The sequence below is a fragment of the Anolis carolinensis genome, chromosome 1, assembly GCF_035594765.1.
Source record: "Anolis carolinensis isolate JA03-04 chromosome 1, rAnoCar3.1.pri, whole genome shotgun sequence".
Classification (NCBI taxonomy): Eukaryota; Metazoa; Chordata; class Lepidosauria; order Squamata; family Dactyloidae; genus Anolis; species Anolis carolinensis.
The window spans coordinates 296,557,561-296,574,031 of NC_085841.1; the positions used below are offsets into that span (position 1 = coordinate 296,557,561).

Here is a 16,471-nt window from a genome sequence, read left to right on the forward strand (position 1 = left end):
GGAGCTGGGAAAAGGAAGGGAACCTCGAGCTGGCTCAATGTGGGACTTGAGCATGGGAAGTAGCCAGAGCTTCGCAGATCTCCCAGCACCGAAGGGAAGGGGAATGCGAAGAGAGCTCGGCGCCCGACCCAAGACCTTAGTAAGCCTGGCATGGGTGGAGGAAAGCGACAACGAGGAGGAAAGGCCTCCAAGGTCCCCAGCTACCTTCCAGCCAGAACTCCTGGTGCCCCTAGCGAACGCCGGGCATGGCACAGGGCAACGGGAGGCAACATCGGGGCCCCCGGGAACTCGAGGGGGCTTGCGACGGGCGGAACATTGGGAGCAGCCGCCACAAGATATCCAGCAAAGACGAGAGGATCTGAGAATGGAGTACGGAGGAGAATCCTCCGAGCTAGACTTTTTCCTCACTACTGTAAAAGGTTACATGGAAGATAATGGCCACACGTTCCGGACGGAGTCCAGCAGGGTTCGGGCAATCGGGGCAGTCCTGAGAAGGGGAGCGGCCGGCTGGTATGTACAACTGCATGCCAGACACGACCCATGCCTGGGGTCGGTAAGGCGCTTCCTAGCAGCACTGGAGGACCGCTTCCGAGACCCGCTTGAGCGAATCCAGGCGAGGGAGAAACTGAAAGCCATCTACCAGGGGCAGAGGTCAGTTTCCCAATACGCTGAGGAGTTCCAATGCCTAGCCAAGAGAATTCCGGAGTGGTCAGAGGTAACCAAACTGGAAATATTCAAAGAGGGACTACGGCGAGAGATCCTTGCATGGGCAGTGCATCGGGATGATCTGGAGACGCTGAGAGGCTGGATCCAGTTAGCAGGCCGTGTCGAAACCACATTGGCCCAAGTGAAAAGGCACCGGGGGGGACAACAGCAGCTTCCGAGGCCGAAGGAGGTAGCAAGGAAGCCGGAGCAACCCCCAACCAGGAGACACACCGAGGCGAAGGGAACCAGCGGAGGAGCGAGAAGCGAGTGCTTTGTGTGCGGGTGAGTGGGACACAGAGCCGCGGAGTGCTGGCAGAGGAAAGGAGGAGGGGGCAATCAGCCCAAACAGCAGGCAGCAACAGGAAAGCGTGCTGAAGAAGAATCGTCAACAAAGGGCCCTTCGGAGGGATTGGTGAGTGACGACCAAAGGATGCTGGTGGTGAAAATCAGGCTAGAAGGCAGTGGGAAATGGGCCACTTGCAAAGCGTTTATAGACTGTGGGTGCTCCAGGAACATTATTTCACCAGAGCTAGCCAATGGATTAGGGTGGGAAAGATCCCAACTAGATGTTCCCGTAGCCTTCTCTCAGCTGGACGGTTCGATAGCCTCAGGCTCTATAGCCAAATATAGCCTCGAGAATGTAAGATGCAGAATAGGGCCTTGGGAAGGAGAGATATCATTTGTAGTGTCCCAGGTGGCAACATACAACGTGATTTTGGGAATACCTTGGCTCGAGCAGGCTAACCCACAAATTGATTGGAAGACAAGGATCCTACACTTCCAGGGAGCAGAGGCAGAGGACCAGGGGAGTAGGATAGAAATAGCGAGTCGAGGGGAGGACGAAGATGATAGAATAGCAAAGTTGGCAAGCGAATTGCCTCTGGAATACCGGGACTATGTTGATGTATTTGATGAGAAGGAGGCAGATAAGTTTCCACCAAAAAGAAGGGTGGAAGTTGAAATTCAATTAATACCTGGGGCAGAGCTCCCAAAAGCAAAGATTTATCCCATGTCGGCTCAGGAGAAGGAGGAGCTAAAAAGATATATTGACAAGAACTTAGAAAGCGGTTTTATAGAAAGATCAAATTCCCCTGTTCTATTCCGGTGGAAAAAGGATAATTCCCTAAGACTACGCATTGACTACAGAGGTCTGAACGCTATCAGCACCCTGAATAAATACCCTCTGCCCCTTATGAAAGACCTTATTGCACAGTTGTCTGAAGGGAAAATATGTACAAAATTAGATCTTGCAGAAGCATATCATAAAATCAGGATAAAGCCAGAGGACAGATGGAAGACTGCCTTTTCATGCGCCTATGGACTATATAATTATTGTGTTCTCCCATTTGGTTTAAGCAGGGGGGGAGGGGCTTTCATGCAATTGATTAATGAAGTGCTTCATCCACTGCTGTACAGGGGTGTTTATGTATTTCTTGATGATATACTTATTTTGGGTCAGACTAAGAGCCAACATGTGAAATTGGTCAGGAGGTGCTCCAGAGGTTAAGAGAAGCAAAATTGTATGCAAAACTGTCTAAATGTGATTTCAACAAGGAACAGATAGATTTCTTGGGATACAGGATTTCCTCTCAAGGAATAGCGATGGACCCAGCTAAAGTGGAGGACGTGAAGGGGTGGGAAGCACCCAAGACTAGGAAACAGCTACAGTCATTCCTGGGGTTCGCAAACTTTTACCGAGCTTTTATTGAAGACTTCGCACAAATCACACTGCCCCTCACGGATCTGTTAAAGACAAAAGGGAGGGGGGAGATGGCTAAGGTTAAATCCCCAGGGGCCAAACTAAATTGGACGGGGGAGTGCCAGCAAGCCTTTGAAGCATTAAAAAGGAGGTTCACTGAGGAACCCATTTTGCAGCACCCAAACACATCCAAGCCTTTTGTGGTGCATTGTGATGCATCGGATTGTGCTTATGGGGCGGTGTTGTTGCAGAAGGACGAGAAAGGGAACCTTAGACCCTGTAGCTATTTATCCAAAAAGTTCAGCGAAGCAGAGAAACGCTGGCCAATTTTGGAAAGGGAAGCACTTGCAATATTGAAAGCATTAGAGAATTGGAGGCATTTTCTGGAGGGAAGTGGGATCCCCTTTGAAGTATGGACAGATCATAAGAATTTACAGTATATAAGGTCCCCTCGAAAGCTTTCGGCCAAGCAGATAAGGTGGGCACAGTATTTCAGCCGTTTCAACTTCAGACTGAAGTTCTTCCAGGAAAAACATAATGTGTTGGCTGATGCCTTATCCCGGATGCCTCAGCACGGTGTAAACACCCGAGAGTCTGAGGGAAGCATCTTCTCAGACGAGCAATGGGGCCTCACTGCGTTGACTCGTGCGCAAACAAAGAAGGGAGAAAATCTTGTAGCAGTCACCACAGTAGGGAAGGTATGGGAGGAGGAGCTGAAACAAGCGTACGAGGGAGATGGCTGGCTACAATCCCATAAAGAGCAAGGGGAAACAAGTGAAGGATTGTTATTTGTGAATAAAAAGCTGTATATTCCAGAGAAATTGCGGCCAGAGATGCTGAAAAGGTGCCACGATAGCAAGGGGGCAGGACATCTGGGACCAACCAAAACAATAAAGCTTTTGGCAAGGCAGTGTTGGTGGCCGGGGATGAGGAAGGATGTTAAATCGTATATTACTCAATGTGAATTATGTGCCGAATGTAAAACGCCACCAGGGAAACCACAGGGTCTTTTGCAAAGTGTAGTAGAACCCACAAGGCCTATGGATTTTGTGGGCGAATTGCCTCCCAGCAAAGGCTACAGGTATATATGGACTGTCCTGGACCTGTTCTCTAAACAGGTTCATTTTGTGGCTCTACAAAAGCTCCCATCTGCTGAGAAATTGGCAGAATTGTATGTCCGACATGTTTATAGATTGCATGGGTGCCCTGAGAGGGTGATTAGTGATTGGGGGGTCCAGTTCACGGCAAGGTTTTGGGAGAAGTTCCTAAGCTTGTTAGGGGCGGAAAGGAACCTGTCCTCGGCATTTCACCCGATGACTAATGGAGGAGTTGAATGTACACAGCAGACTTTGAGTCAGTTCCTACGAATATATTCCAATCATAGACAAAACGATTGGTCGGAACTGCTTCCATTTGCAGAGGTAGCTTTTAACGGAGCGGTGCACTCTGCAACAGGCCGCTCACCGTTCCAGGTAGTGTATGGACAGGAGGTAGCACCCTTCCCCAAGCTGCCAGAATGGAAGGGAGAAGGGGGACCAGATGGAGAGGAATGGTCAGAAAACATCAGGGCAGGGTGGAGAGATGTGGTAGCAGCACTAAAAGAAACACAAAAGAGATATAAATTGTTCGCAGACAGGAAACGTAGAGAAGGGGAAAAGCTAGCAGAAGGAGACTTAGTTTGGCTAAGTACTAAGAATCTCAGATTAGGATTTCCATCAAAAAAATTAGCGCCGCGATACATAGGGCCATTCAGAATTTCTAAGGCGATCAATGAGGTCACCTATCAGTTAAAATTACCGAAGGATTTAGGGAAAGTGCACCCAGTGTTTCACTGTAGCCTATTGAAAAAATACAAAGGTACTTTGGATGAAGGGGAACTGTAGTTGATTTGATGTTTTCTCCACAGGAAGAAGAGGAGGAGGAAATCATGTCAGGACCATAATTTCTGGGCCTGTACTCTGGCACCAGAAATCAAGGACGCTTACACAAAGAACTGATAAGGCACCTGTGGCTCCCGGCTCTGAAGGGAAACGGCTGATGTGCGAGCGGGAAGAAGTGCGCGGGGGTTTTCTCTAGGCGGGAATGACTTCTTTGAATGTGGGGGGAGTGTATATAAGGGAGTCTTGCTGGGCCGACCATCAATCTCGGCTTTATGTGTGTCAAAGTGTTCTTCAGTAAAGTTTTCAGTGACAACAGAGCAAGCCTCTTGTGTTCATTTGGAAGCGGCTGGAGTGAGCTGACAGTGTTGTAAGTCTACAATTTTATACAAAGCTCTCTAGGAAAAAGGATTGTTGAATTTGAAGTTACTTACTTTTGAGCAGGTATATATTGGTCTGCAGTATTGTATGGAGGCTTTTCCTCTCTTTAATGGCTAAATGGTGGGGGGGGGGGGCAGTGGAGGAGGCTGGTCCTGCTATTCCTCCTCCTGAAGGTGCCTGAGCCTGGGGATGAGGGATGGATTTGGGGCTATATGATGTCCTCCTGTGATCATGAATGGTGATCTTAGGAGAAAGTCCTCACTGCCTCCATATAAGCAAATGTCTGGATCTTCCAGTAAGATCTGTACCTTTGCATGTATTTTAAAAACCTGGAATAAACTTGGATAATCAGGTTTACTTCAGATTTAAATGTATTACTCTGAAGTGTCATTTGGATGCCCCAAGTTAATCCATTTTCTATGCTATATTATGTGCCTGTTGCTGGAACCTGGGTTATATGACTATATTTCACAGTCCCCAAAGAACCACTGCCACTCAAAAAACTTCCCATTTTCCCTGAAATTTCTCCCTCTGCTTCCCAGTTTCACTCTGTATTGCAAAATCACCTTGCACTCCGATAAATACAAATATCTCAATATTTAAATCCAATAAATACCACATCTGAATTAAGAGGGTGCTTCTCAAATTTTGAATTTTCAGCATAGGGGTTGAAGGTAACATTGGGGATATAGGGTTTTTCTCTCTCTCAATCTCTAATATGAAATTTTCCATGTGAAGTACAGATTGTCACTGCCATTATATGTGAGAGTGACTTATATGTCTTCCCAGGCCCGTAGCCAGGATTTTGTTTCAGGAGGGGCTGGGATTTTGGTTTGGAGGGGCTGAGTCTGAGCGGGAGAGGGTCTACCCTAGCAAACTTTTTGTATCGTTATTCCAATACCCCCATGCATATGGGATATATTGAGCATGGTGATCAGATCATGACATGAATAAACATAACAGTTTAAATAATAAATGTAAGGACTTCTCGCTGACCACCCTGAGAATTTCAGGGGGAGGGGGGCTGAAGCCCCTCAAGGCCTCCCCCCCCGGCTACATGCCTGTGCCAATCTCCTTCTGAACAAATCTTGCTGATAAAAATCCATGATAACACCACCTTAGGTTCATCGTGATTCAGAAAGGACTTTAAGGCACACTACAACAAATACATAAAAATAACTCCCCCTGTGTGTATGCACTTTGCACATATGTGTGAACACAATGCTCTAATGTGATATACATTAGGCTTGCTCAAATAATTCGTTTTCCCCGTTAACCGTTATTAATTCGTTATTTTCGTTTGTTTTGAAGCAATTTTGAAGCATTGGTTGTCCACACGTCTGGATATCGCGGTTTCGAATCGCGAGAGGCCGTTTTTCGTTATGTCGTCGTTTTTTTCGTTAGGAAAAAAAAGCTTTTGCAAATCACCCAAACTCCCACCATTCAGGCCCTTTCCTTTTGCCCCTCAGCAAAAGGGGCGTCACAGGCTCAGCCAATGGGAGGGGGCGAGGGGGAAGGAGGCCGAGGAGGAGGAGGAAGACGGAGGGGGGAAATGGCCGCCGCTGCCTCGCCTCAGCTCAGGCCTGATACTCAGAGGTTTTGATGTCTGTGCGAAGCTAGGCAAGTGGGGTTTATATATCTGTGGAAGGTCCAGGGTGGGAGAAAGAACTCTTGTCTGTGGGAGGCAAGTGTGAATGTTGCAATTGGTCACCTTGATTAGCATTGAATAGCCTTGCAGCTTCAAAGCCTGGCTGCTTCCTACCTGGGGGAATCCTTTGTTGGGAGGTATTAGCTGGCCCTGATTGTTTCCTGTCTGGAATTCCCATTTTCTGGGTGTTGTTCTTTTACTGTCCTGATTTTAGCTTTTCTGTAGCTAAAAATGCATATAAAATTGATTCTATAGGGAGGATAAATGATTGGATTTCAACTCCTACAGCTTAGCTTTCTCTGCCAATAATGGTACCATATCAAACTAAACCTCCCAAGATTCTGTAGCAGTGAGCCATCTTGGATATTGTAAGGGATTTATTATTATTATTATTATTATTATTATTATTATTATTATTATTATTATTATTAGACCTTGCTCCCAGGAAGGTGCCTTCGCTGTGGCTCCCAACTTATCTATCTACCTTTCCACATATTCTCCACATTGTGTGTATGTGTATGTATATTATATATACATGAGCCCCGATGGCGAAGTGTGTTAAAGCACTGAGTTGCTGAACTTGCAGACCGAAAGGTCCCAGGTTCAAATCCCGGGAGCAGAGTGAGTGCCCGCTGTTAGCTCCAGCTTCTGGCAACCTAGCAGCTTGAAAACATGCCAATGTGAGTAGATCAATAGGTACCACTGTGGCGGGAAGGTAATGGCACTCCATGTAGTCATGCCGGCCACATGACCTTGGAGGTGTCTATGGACAACACTGGCTCTTGGGCTTAGAAATGGAGATGAGCACCAACCCCCAGAGTCAGACATGACTGAACTTAATGTCAAGGGATACCTTTACCTTTACCTATACACACACACACACACACACACACACACATTATGCAGGGACTATATATATATTATATATACACAGTATATATCACACACACACCAATTTAACAAAGTTTCAGCCACAAAAACAAAGTTTCTGAAGTAGAACAATGACTTTCACAGTAAAGACAACCCAATTTAACAGGAAATAAGACTTTCAAACCAGGAACAGATTTCTGCAATTATTAAAAAATGGTTTATTATAAAAGCTATGAAAATTCGCCAAAAATCAGAGGATAAGGGAAACGTTCCAAATTTTGGTGAGCTATCAGTGTTAAATGTGTTCTACCACTGTACCAAGTTGGAAGAAGATCACTCAAAAAATGAGGGTGGGAGAGTCCTGTAAAGTCCTCTCCCTCTGTGCTGTTTTTGGGAATTGCGCATGCGCGTCCGCCATTAACGAATTAATTTAGAAAATAACGAATTTTCGTTAATTTCGAATTTTTTGGGGGGCCAAATTCGGAAATACCATCAGAAACGAAAAGCTGCCCCCCTCTAGTTTTGAAACGAGTTTAGAATCAAATTTTTCGTGGATCGATCAAGCCTAATATACATTTTAATTCCAGTGTTGTTGGTAAGTTACAGGAAGAACTGTTCCCAGCCTAAAACCATTACATACACTCTTCTTTTACATTGTATCTTAGCTATGTAAATCTGGTTTTCAATTGAAAAATTGAAGTGATCTGTGTATTGTGTATTTTGGTCCATTCCGACCACAGTTCCATCATGTAAACACCTTAAGGTGACATTTTCTGTGACAAGTTAAAATAGCCAACCTATGTATCCTGATAGATATACAAGTTGACTAGAACTATCATGTGCACACAGTCAAGAAAAATGAGAACTAGTCTATGGGGATACATTGAAAATGTATGTGATCTATAATTCTGTTCTTGCATTCAAAGGTTCAGTTAATAAGACCTGTTAACATGTTGTCTTAGAGGATCAAAAGAGAAAATTCACTTTGTGAATATGTGTTGTTGCTTAAAGCATTAATGATCATCATTTTGTTTTAAAAAATTCAAAATGAGCTGCTTAAAATGACTGTCATCAGTCTTAGTTCTTATCACTATCATAATCACTATACATTCCAGTATGTGCTTATTAATGAAACTATAATTTACTTCTGATATTATGTACCTTCATTTTGACTCTGGCATATGTTGACTCAATTATTTTTGATAAAATGAATTCAGAATGATTGCCTTCCTCTGAAGCTGAAAGAGTGGGTTTCCAAAGCTGAGTGGAAATTTTATTCCTGGTTTCCCAGAGTCTAACACCCAAATCCCTACACCGCGTTGACTCTCCAAATACATAGATGCTGCAATATTATCTTAAACAAAATTAGGGAGAAGGTAAACAAAAGCTACTTGGAATTACAGGTTTGAAAAGCCTCAGGTCAATGTTACTAATTAAACGAATACTGTAGACACATTCATTTAAGTAGTAGAGGGACACACAGTAACACAGTGAGAAATATTATCCTGTAATATCTCTTGCTGCCCATGTTTTGCTTGAGAAAATTAATGCATACATTGATAATCTGAACTCTAAAAAGCTCATAACAAATTCAGGTCAGAATGAGCTTTGCAATCATATTTGGGGAGCAGCAATCATTTCAAAGACCTATACCTTTCTGAAACATTGTGGGAATGATACTAAAGGTGATCAGATAAGTGTCAACAGGGCATTACCCACCGATCTTCCAATTAAGCTTTATTGTGATACTGATTTCCAAGATGTAAAAACAGTGATTTGGTTTAGCCTCTAAATAACAAGTAGTTTTTGTTTCTGCATTTCCAGTTGGACATTCAACAATTTCAGACAATTTCTCTTCCTGCAGAGATTCATGAGCAAATGGATTAATCCTTTTTTGTTTGCAGACCCATCAAAGGGTTGCACATCTTCCTAGGTAGGTGTGTGTGTGTGTGTGTGTGTGAATGTGCAGAATCACAAATGGCTTTGGCATCAATGTTGAGAAAGGGTGGGCAGAGCTGTTAAAGGGATTTAGAGCTCTTTGCTGCCCTAAGAATCTTGTCATGGGCAGAGGTGAGCAGCAATCAAAAGCCTCTGTTGACTTATATCTACCTGCTGGGAAATTCTTACTGCACTGTCAGGCCTCTTTTAGTCTAGAAAAGCAATCGGAATGACATTAAAAAGCCATTGGCAGAAGTAGGTTCAATAAAATACTTCTGGGTCAATGAAGAAAAAGAGCCAGCATGGTATATTGGTTTGAGAATTAGACTGTGGCTCTGGAGATCTGGAATCCCCACTGAGCCACAGAAACCTATTAGGTGACCACTAGGTAACACTGTCTCAGCCTCAGAGGAAGGTAAAGGCAACCCCCCCCCCTTCTAAACAAATCTTGTCAAGAAAACCCCATGGTACCCTTATGGTAGCCATAAGAAAGAACTGACTTGAATGCACACAAGACCAATGAAAAATAAATGTTCATAGATCTTTCCTGGAAAACATCTTAAACTAAAATGCAAACAGAAGGAAACTGTAGTTTACTGAAGCCAGAGCACTTATGGTAATTCTTAAAAATCAATAGATTGGTGGATTGTTTTGAAACTTGGCAGACCTACCGTTGTAAATGGGGTCTAAAACTGAGGTAGGTTTCATGCAAATAGGCCTTAAAATGACTGATGATTGAGCCTTTAAAGTTTCCCATTGTAGCCAACGGCAACACCCCTCCCATTTCGAGTAACTTCCCGGTAAACAGAATGAGGGGTAAACTGACAATGGACTCTAAAACAGCATGCCTTTTGGCCAAATTGCACACCTCTAGTGAGTATCTCAGCAAGTTCCTATAATAATAATAATAATAATAATAATAATAATAATAATAATAATAATAATAATAATAATAATAATCCTCATCATCATACTATGGCGAGTATTTCTAACATGTTAATTTTCAATCCCTGTATCACTAAGGACAACTAGGAATTTTTAAAGAGAAATTTTCCAGATTTTATGTGCAGGCAACTTAAATACATGAAAGCAACAGTGGAGTCATTTACGCTGCCTTTGTTTCCAATTTAAGCCACTTACAACTTTTGCTAATACTGAGTTCTCTATTCCATCCAATGATCAGGTTACAAGTGCTAATAATAATAATTCTTTTCCTGATTTTACAAATGTAATCCAAACTTCTAAAAATACAAGGCCTTCCATTCACAAAATCAAACTGCTTAAAAGTGCACTTATGCTGCACTAGTATATGACTGATGGAGCAAACCTTTGTAATTATGATCATTGGTTTTTACTGAACACTGTTTAATGAAGACTCAATGCTACTGTTTTTCTCTTTTGTTTAATTGTGTTTATATGGATTGTTGTAGTCTACGATGTTTTTATTTTATTTTAGTGGTGGTTTTGTTTTAATGAGTTGTTTGCTTTTATATCTGTTGAATTTTGTATCCTATCTGAAGAGATGGTGGTGGGGTATAAAAATAAAGTTGTTATTATGATTATGATTATTATTATTATTATTATTATGATGATGATGATTATTATTATTATGTGAAAATTGTTGTCTGAAAATATTTAAACAGAAGAACAGGAATCTTCCTTCATCTCATTAATTGTAGCCTTTCTGAGCACATGCATTATCCAATCTATTTTTTGGGCTTACAGAAGTGGGTGCACAATGTTAGGAGGGAGTTTATTTAAAAGATAAGCTACAAGATCCTGAGGAAAATCTCAGGGAAATTAATCCTTCCTGTTAAGTCTTAAAATATTGGCATTTGATGATCGGACAGCAATGTAATTGCACAGCAGTTTTAGAAATACAGACCCCAATTAGGATATGTGCCATGTAAATCCAATTCCACTGGAAATTAGAAAAAAAGATTTTTAAACAATCTTGCCACACTGTTGCCAACTCCTGCAGATCTGACATGTAGTTTCCCTTCTTTCTCTTCAAATCCAGATCATTACAGAGGAATTTCTGTTTTCATGTATTTCTAGGTAACTGTTTCTGGACATAAACGGTAAGCCACAGTCCACAACACAAAAATGTTCACCATACATTTCTAAACAACTTTCTAGCTTACAGCCTAAGAGCAGTTAAAGTTTGTGTGAAAATTGCTTCGATATTCTCCAGATTACCGGTATGTGAATATTTGTTGTTTTTATTTGTTATCAAGTCAAATATGTTTATTTCTTGCCAATTTTGACTTTGGATGACACTCAACTAGATATAGTGCTGCAGAAGACTACAACTATGAGTAGCATTGTGGCTGAAGACACATCTGGACTCAAGTCAAAAGACCGGTGAGCTATTGACATGCTTAGAAGTGAAAGGAAGGCCAAGAGCTGCACAACACTTATTCTACATATATGAAATGTGAGAAGCATTAATTGGAGAAGGTAGACATAGTAAAACAAGACATTGAATGCAAAATTGCCAACCATGGGATGGAGTTGGTCAGCCACAATTAAATTTTGTGAGGCCAACAGTTTGTTCTGAGCAAAAAACTATTTAAGCAACTAAAAAGCTGATGTATACATAGACATCACTTGATGGTCAATATAAAATTCAAACAGACTAATGGTAGCAGAAGATTAAGAAACTCAATTTTCTCTGCAAGAAGACCAGAAGCAGATTGTGGCGTATACCATGAACTGTTAATATCAAAAATTAGACTAAAGCTAAGTAAAAAGTCTAAATCAAACATTGTGCCAAAATGGACTTCCCTGTAAAATTCATTGGTTGACATGGAGCTCCTTTTCCCTAGAGGCCTCCCAGAAATCCAAACATATGTCCCTTATAAGACAACAGCATCATTTTTCCACCATCAAAAAGACAATATATATTCTGAACAGTTCAAAATATTAATCTTCCCAAAGATGGCTGAAAAAACAAAGTTATTAGTGCCTTGTCCTTGTTTAGCTTCCACCCACTCATTCCCTGAGGTATACATACGAATACACAGACACATTGGCATCAATGAATAATACCTGCAAAATCCTGCCACAAAGCCAAAGTGGTACACTGCAGTGTCTGGATATGCAAAATTCAAGGTTCATTTCACTCAGTGACATGCATTGTGTAGTTTTACACACATTTTCATCTTGACCTAGCCTCCAAAACAAATTGAATGGTACTAAAGTTAAATGCTGTCCTGACATTTTTGAAGAAGAATGAGGTTTCAATGTAATAAGTACAGATGGATAAATCAGTTATGGATAAATTAGCTATTAGTAGCAGACTCATTACATAATGGAGAACAAGAATGGGAAATGCTGCTACTTTCTCAATATGCAAATCACTCTGTCTTTCTCACTCCTTTTTGTGCCTAATTATGTCTTTCCTTGAATGTCAGCCTAAAGCAAGATAATCTCTGCTTTACAAAGATTAACCCCATTTATAGCAATTAACACATGGGAGAGAAGGCTTTTAGTGTTTTACACCAGCCAAGGAAAGGCAATGCTGTGGATCAGGATTAGAGTGGATCACCCATTTCTTTCATTTGAAACTACTCATTAAATAATATATAATATCTGCCAAATCTTTTGTACTTTAGTCATTGTAAGGGCTTAAGCTCCAGAATCTATTGCAGGGGAAGCACAAAAAGAAAACCTATATTCACTTCTGTGGCTCAGATATAGAAAAGAAATGTAGGAGAGACTTCATTAAAAGGTCAGGGTGCATCACTCTTATGGCTACTACACCACAGTGAAAGACTGTAAAGTTAAATATTTCCTGCTAATTCTTCCTAATGAGTAATACCAGTACTAAGAAAGTTTGATTTACTAGTGTTCAGTGATTGCCCCAAAGCTGTGGAATATCTTCACCTGAAGATGCTCTAAAACCCGAGTGTCATTTGATAACATTGTGGGTTTTTTTTTTTGGGGGGGGGGGGTGTTTGTTTTTTAAAAAAGATTTTGGTTTTGTATATCATGACTTAACCAGTTGCTCTTTGGCGCTTCTGAGTTAGCATGGCAGAGGTGCTATGTTGGCATATATTGCTTCATCCCATATTTGTGATAGATAAATTGCTGTGTAAGCATGGTGCTCATCAATGCTTGCATTTTTCACAAAGGATATCAGTAGAGGATGAATGCTATATGCATTATTATTGTTCATTTATGAACATAGAACTTAATAACAGGTGGAGAGACAGTTTAAACACATCAATAGGACAAAAGCATTGCTCTCTCATCAGAGAGCTTGGAATATAGTCAGTATCTAATTGATTATAGATGCCAAATTCAACTTTTTGTTTTGTCAAAGGCTTTCACGGCCAGAATCACAGGGTTGTTGTGTGTTTTCGGGGCTGAATGGCTATGTTCCAGAAGTATTCTTTCCTGACGTTTCACCCACATCTATGGCAGACATCCTCAGAGGTTGTGAGGTAAAATATACCTCACAACCTCTGAGGATGCCTGCCATAGATGTGAGCGAAACGTCAGGAAAGAATACTTCTGGAACATAGCCATTTAGCCCGGAAAACACACAATGACCCTCAACTTTTTGTTTCTGCCTCTTCTATCTGACTCAAACTGCTACCTTTCCTTTACAAAGACACCTGTATTCTCACATTCTGAGGGATGGAGTGGGTGTGAGAGCCTGTTCCTTTTTCTGATTATTCTTTCGATCCCCCTAAAATGATCCTATATCAATAAATATTTGACTGCTGTTTGCTGTACACAACAACATGCATCTGTATTTACCTAACATAGGTAAAGGTATGTGCATGAACTAGGCCTATCCCACAAATTTGCCAAAATATCAATGATTCTTAACCTTTATTGACATAGTGTTATAAAGGAAATTCAGGAAAGTATCAATATACTTTTGAGTTATCTGTTAATGAAGTGTCTTATAGAATTGCCACATTCAATAGTAACTTGGTGTCAACATGTGGCAACAACAACAACAACAACAACAAAAACACTTTATTTATATACCACTTTATCTCCCAAAAAGACTCAGGGCGGTTTATACATGGTAACATTCAATACCAACATACAACATAAACAGTCCAATAATAAAATGATAACCTAAACATAATAACAATTAAAAACAATTTACTCATTAGATATAAAAAAGCAATTACAAATTGCTCCATTGGGTGATTCGACTACCAATGGGCATAATTTTCCGAATGGGTCAAGACAGCTATAGGAGCTGGGATAGGCCACACACAGTAAAAATAACATAGACCCAGTCAGAGGTTCTCTTCAGAACCAAAGATCCTAAGGATGGTGCAATTAATTAAACCCTTGTGCCAACTGAACTGCTGATCTGAAGACATGAAGGTCAGCGGTTTGAATCCGCAAGATGGAGTGAGCTCCTGTCTGTCAGCTCCAGCTTCCCATGCAGGGACATGACAGAAGCCACCCACAGGATGTTAACACATCCAGGCGTCCCCTGGGCAACGTCCTTGCAGATGACCAATTCTGTCACACCAGAAGCGACTCCAATTCATTTCTGCCATAGTAGAAAAATTGACTGCAGCCTCACAGGTGACATGCATACTGTATATGAATAATTCAAATTCAGTCATTAACAGAATTTTCTTTCAAATGTTTTCACAGCATTTGTTTTTGAATGAGCTCCCAGTTCATTCAAATTTAAGAATTTTAAATTAGTTCCCATAAGGTTAAAATGCAGCATTTTTCTGTTCTCTTTAAATATAAACTATTTGCATATAAACAGAGAACATAGGAGATCTAACTACTCCTAAAATATTTCTTGCCTTGTTTTCCAGTCATCTTCATAAAAATACAAGCCAGACATATGCTCAAATCTAAAAAGTGGAATTAATTAAACTATATAATTTTGAACATTCATCAATATATGAAAAGTTCTGTATGCATAAGTAATATTTGAAGATATTATTACATTAAATCTTGCTTTACATCCAAGAGGTTTAAGACCATAACATCTCTTACTAGGTATTTTATTAAACAGGAATCAGATTGAAATTGAATCTAGACCACAATAATTTGAGGATTCTGCCTGGCAAGAAATGCTAGCAATTACCGTACATACTCGAGTATAAGCCGACCCTAATATAAGCCCAAGTACCTAATTTTACCACAAAAAAACTGGGAAAACATTGACTCCAGTATAAGCCGAGGGTGGTAAATTTCAGAAATAAAAATAGATACCAATAAAATTACATTAATTGAGGCATCAGTAGGTTACATGTTTTTGAATATTTACATAAAGCTCAAATTTAAGAGAAGACTGTCCAACTGGGATCACATCATTATTCTCATCTTCAATGTAAATGTGCTTAATCCTTTTAATAATAATAGAGTAAAATAATATATGTACTAATAATAATAATAATAATAATAATAATAATAATAAATAGAGTAAATACATGCAATAATAATAATAAGATCAGAGTGAAATAATAAATGTACTAATAATAATAAAAATAGAGTAAAATAAATGGAATAGTAGCAACAATAATAGAGAAAAATAATAAACGTAATAATACCAATAATAATAGAGAAAAATAATAAATGTACCATATATTCTCAAGTATAAGCCGACCAGGACCCTCACCCGAGTATAAGCCGAGGGGGGGCTTTTTCAGTCTTAAAAAAGGGCTGAAAAACTAGGCTTATACTCGAGTATATACAGTAATTAAGTTCCCAGATTAGAATTAACTCAACATAGGCAGTTGAAGACATAAGACAGAGACAGATTTATTCATCCATGGCCATAGGAAGAAGACCTGCCCAAGAGACAAGTTTGCCCACATGTGCTCCCGCAAGGAGCTAAATAGAGTATTTTTCATTGTTACACTTTGAATCCACCCTCCTTGACTTGAGACTGGCTGAACCTTTGATGGGGCAACTAGAAATCGCCTCCCAACCAGGCTGGGGCTAGGCTCAGGGGAAGAGTTCAGAGGAGAAGTTGGCATGTACCCAGAGCCGGCCCTAGGTATTTTTCAAGTGTAGGCGAACAGAATTTTGGCGCCCCCCTCCCCCCAACCAATCACTGAAAAATAAAAGCGTTGGATAAGCAAAAATGTTGGATAATAAGGAGGGATTAAGGAAAAGTCTATTAAACATCAAATTATATTAAGATTTTACAAATTAAGCAATAAAACATGATGTTTTACAACAAATCAACAGAAAAAGCAGTTTAATACCTTGCGGAGGCAGGCCGCAGGAGACAGGAGTTGCCTCGATGGTGCCCCCAACAAGATGGCGCCACAGGCAAATGCCTAGTTGGCCTGGTGGTTGAACCGCCTCTGCATGTACCCAGCAGGGGATGATGTGATTATGAAATCCAGG

At 40.8% G+C, this 16,471-nt stretch overlaps 1 protein-coding gene across 1 annotated transcript; it reads left to right on the plus strand.

Moving 5' to 3' along the window:
- The first annotated feature begins 327 nt into the window (after positions 1-327).
- On the plus strand, positions 328-4,599 carry LOC107982654 (uncharacterized). Its single transcript, XM_062967901.1, has 2 exons — positions 328-1,117; positions 4,311-4,599. Exon 1 carries the CDS (start codon positions 365-367, stop codon positions 989-991), a length of 627 nt encoding a protein of 208 aa, XP_062823971.1. The 5' UTR covers positions 328-364; the 3' UTR covers positions 992-1,117; positions 4,311-4,599.
- Positions 4,600-16,471: the final 11,872 nt, after the last annotated feature.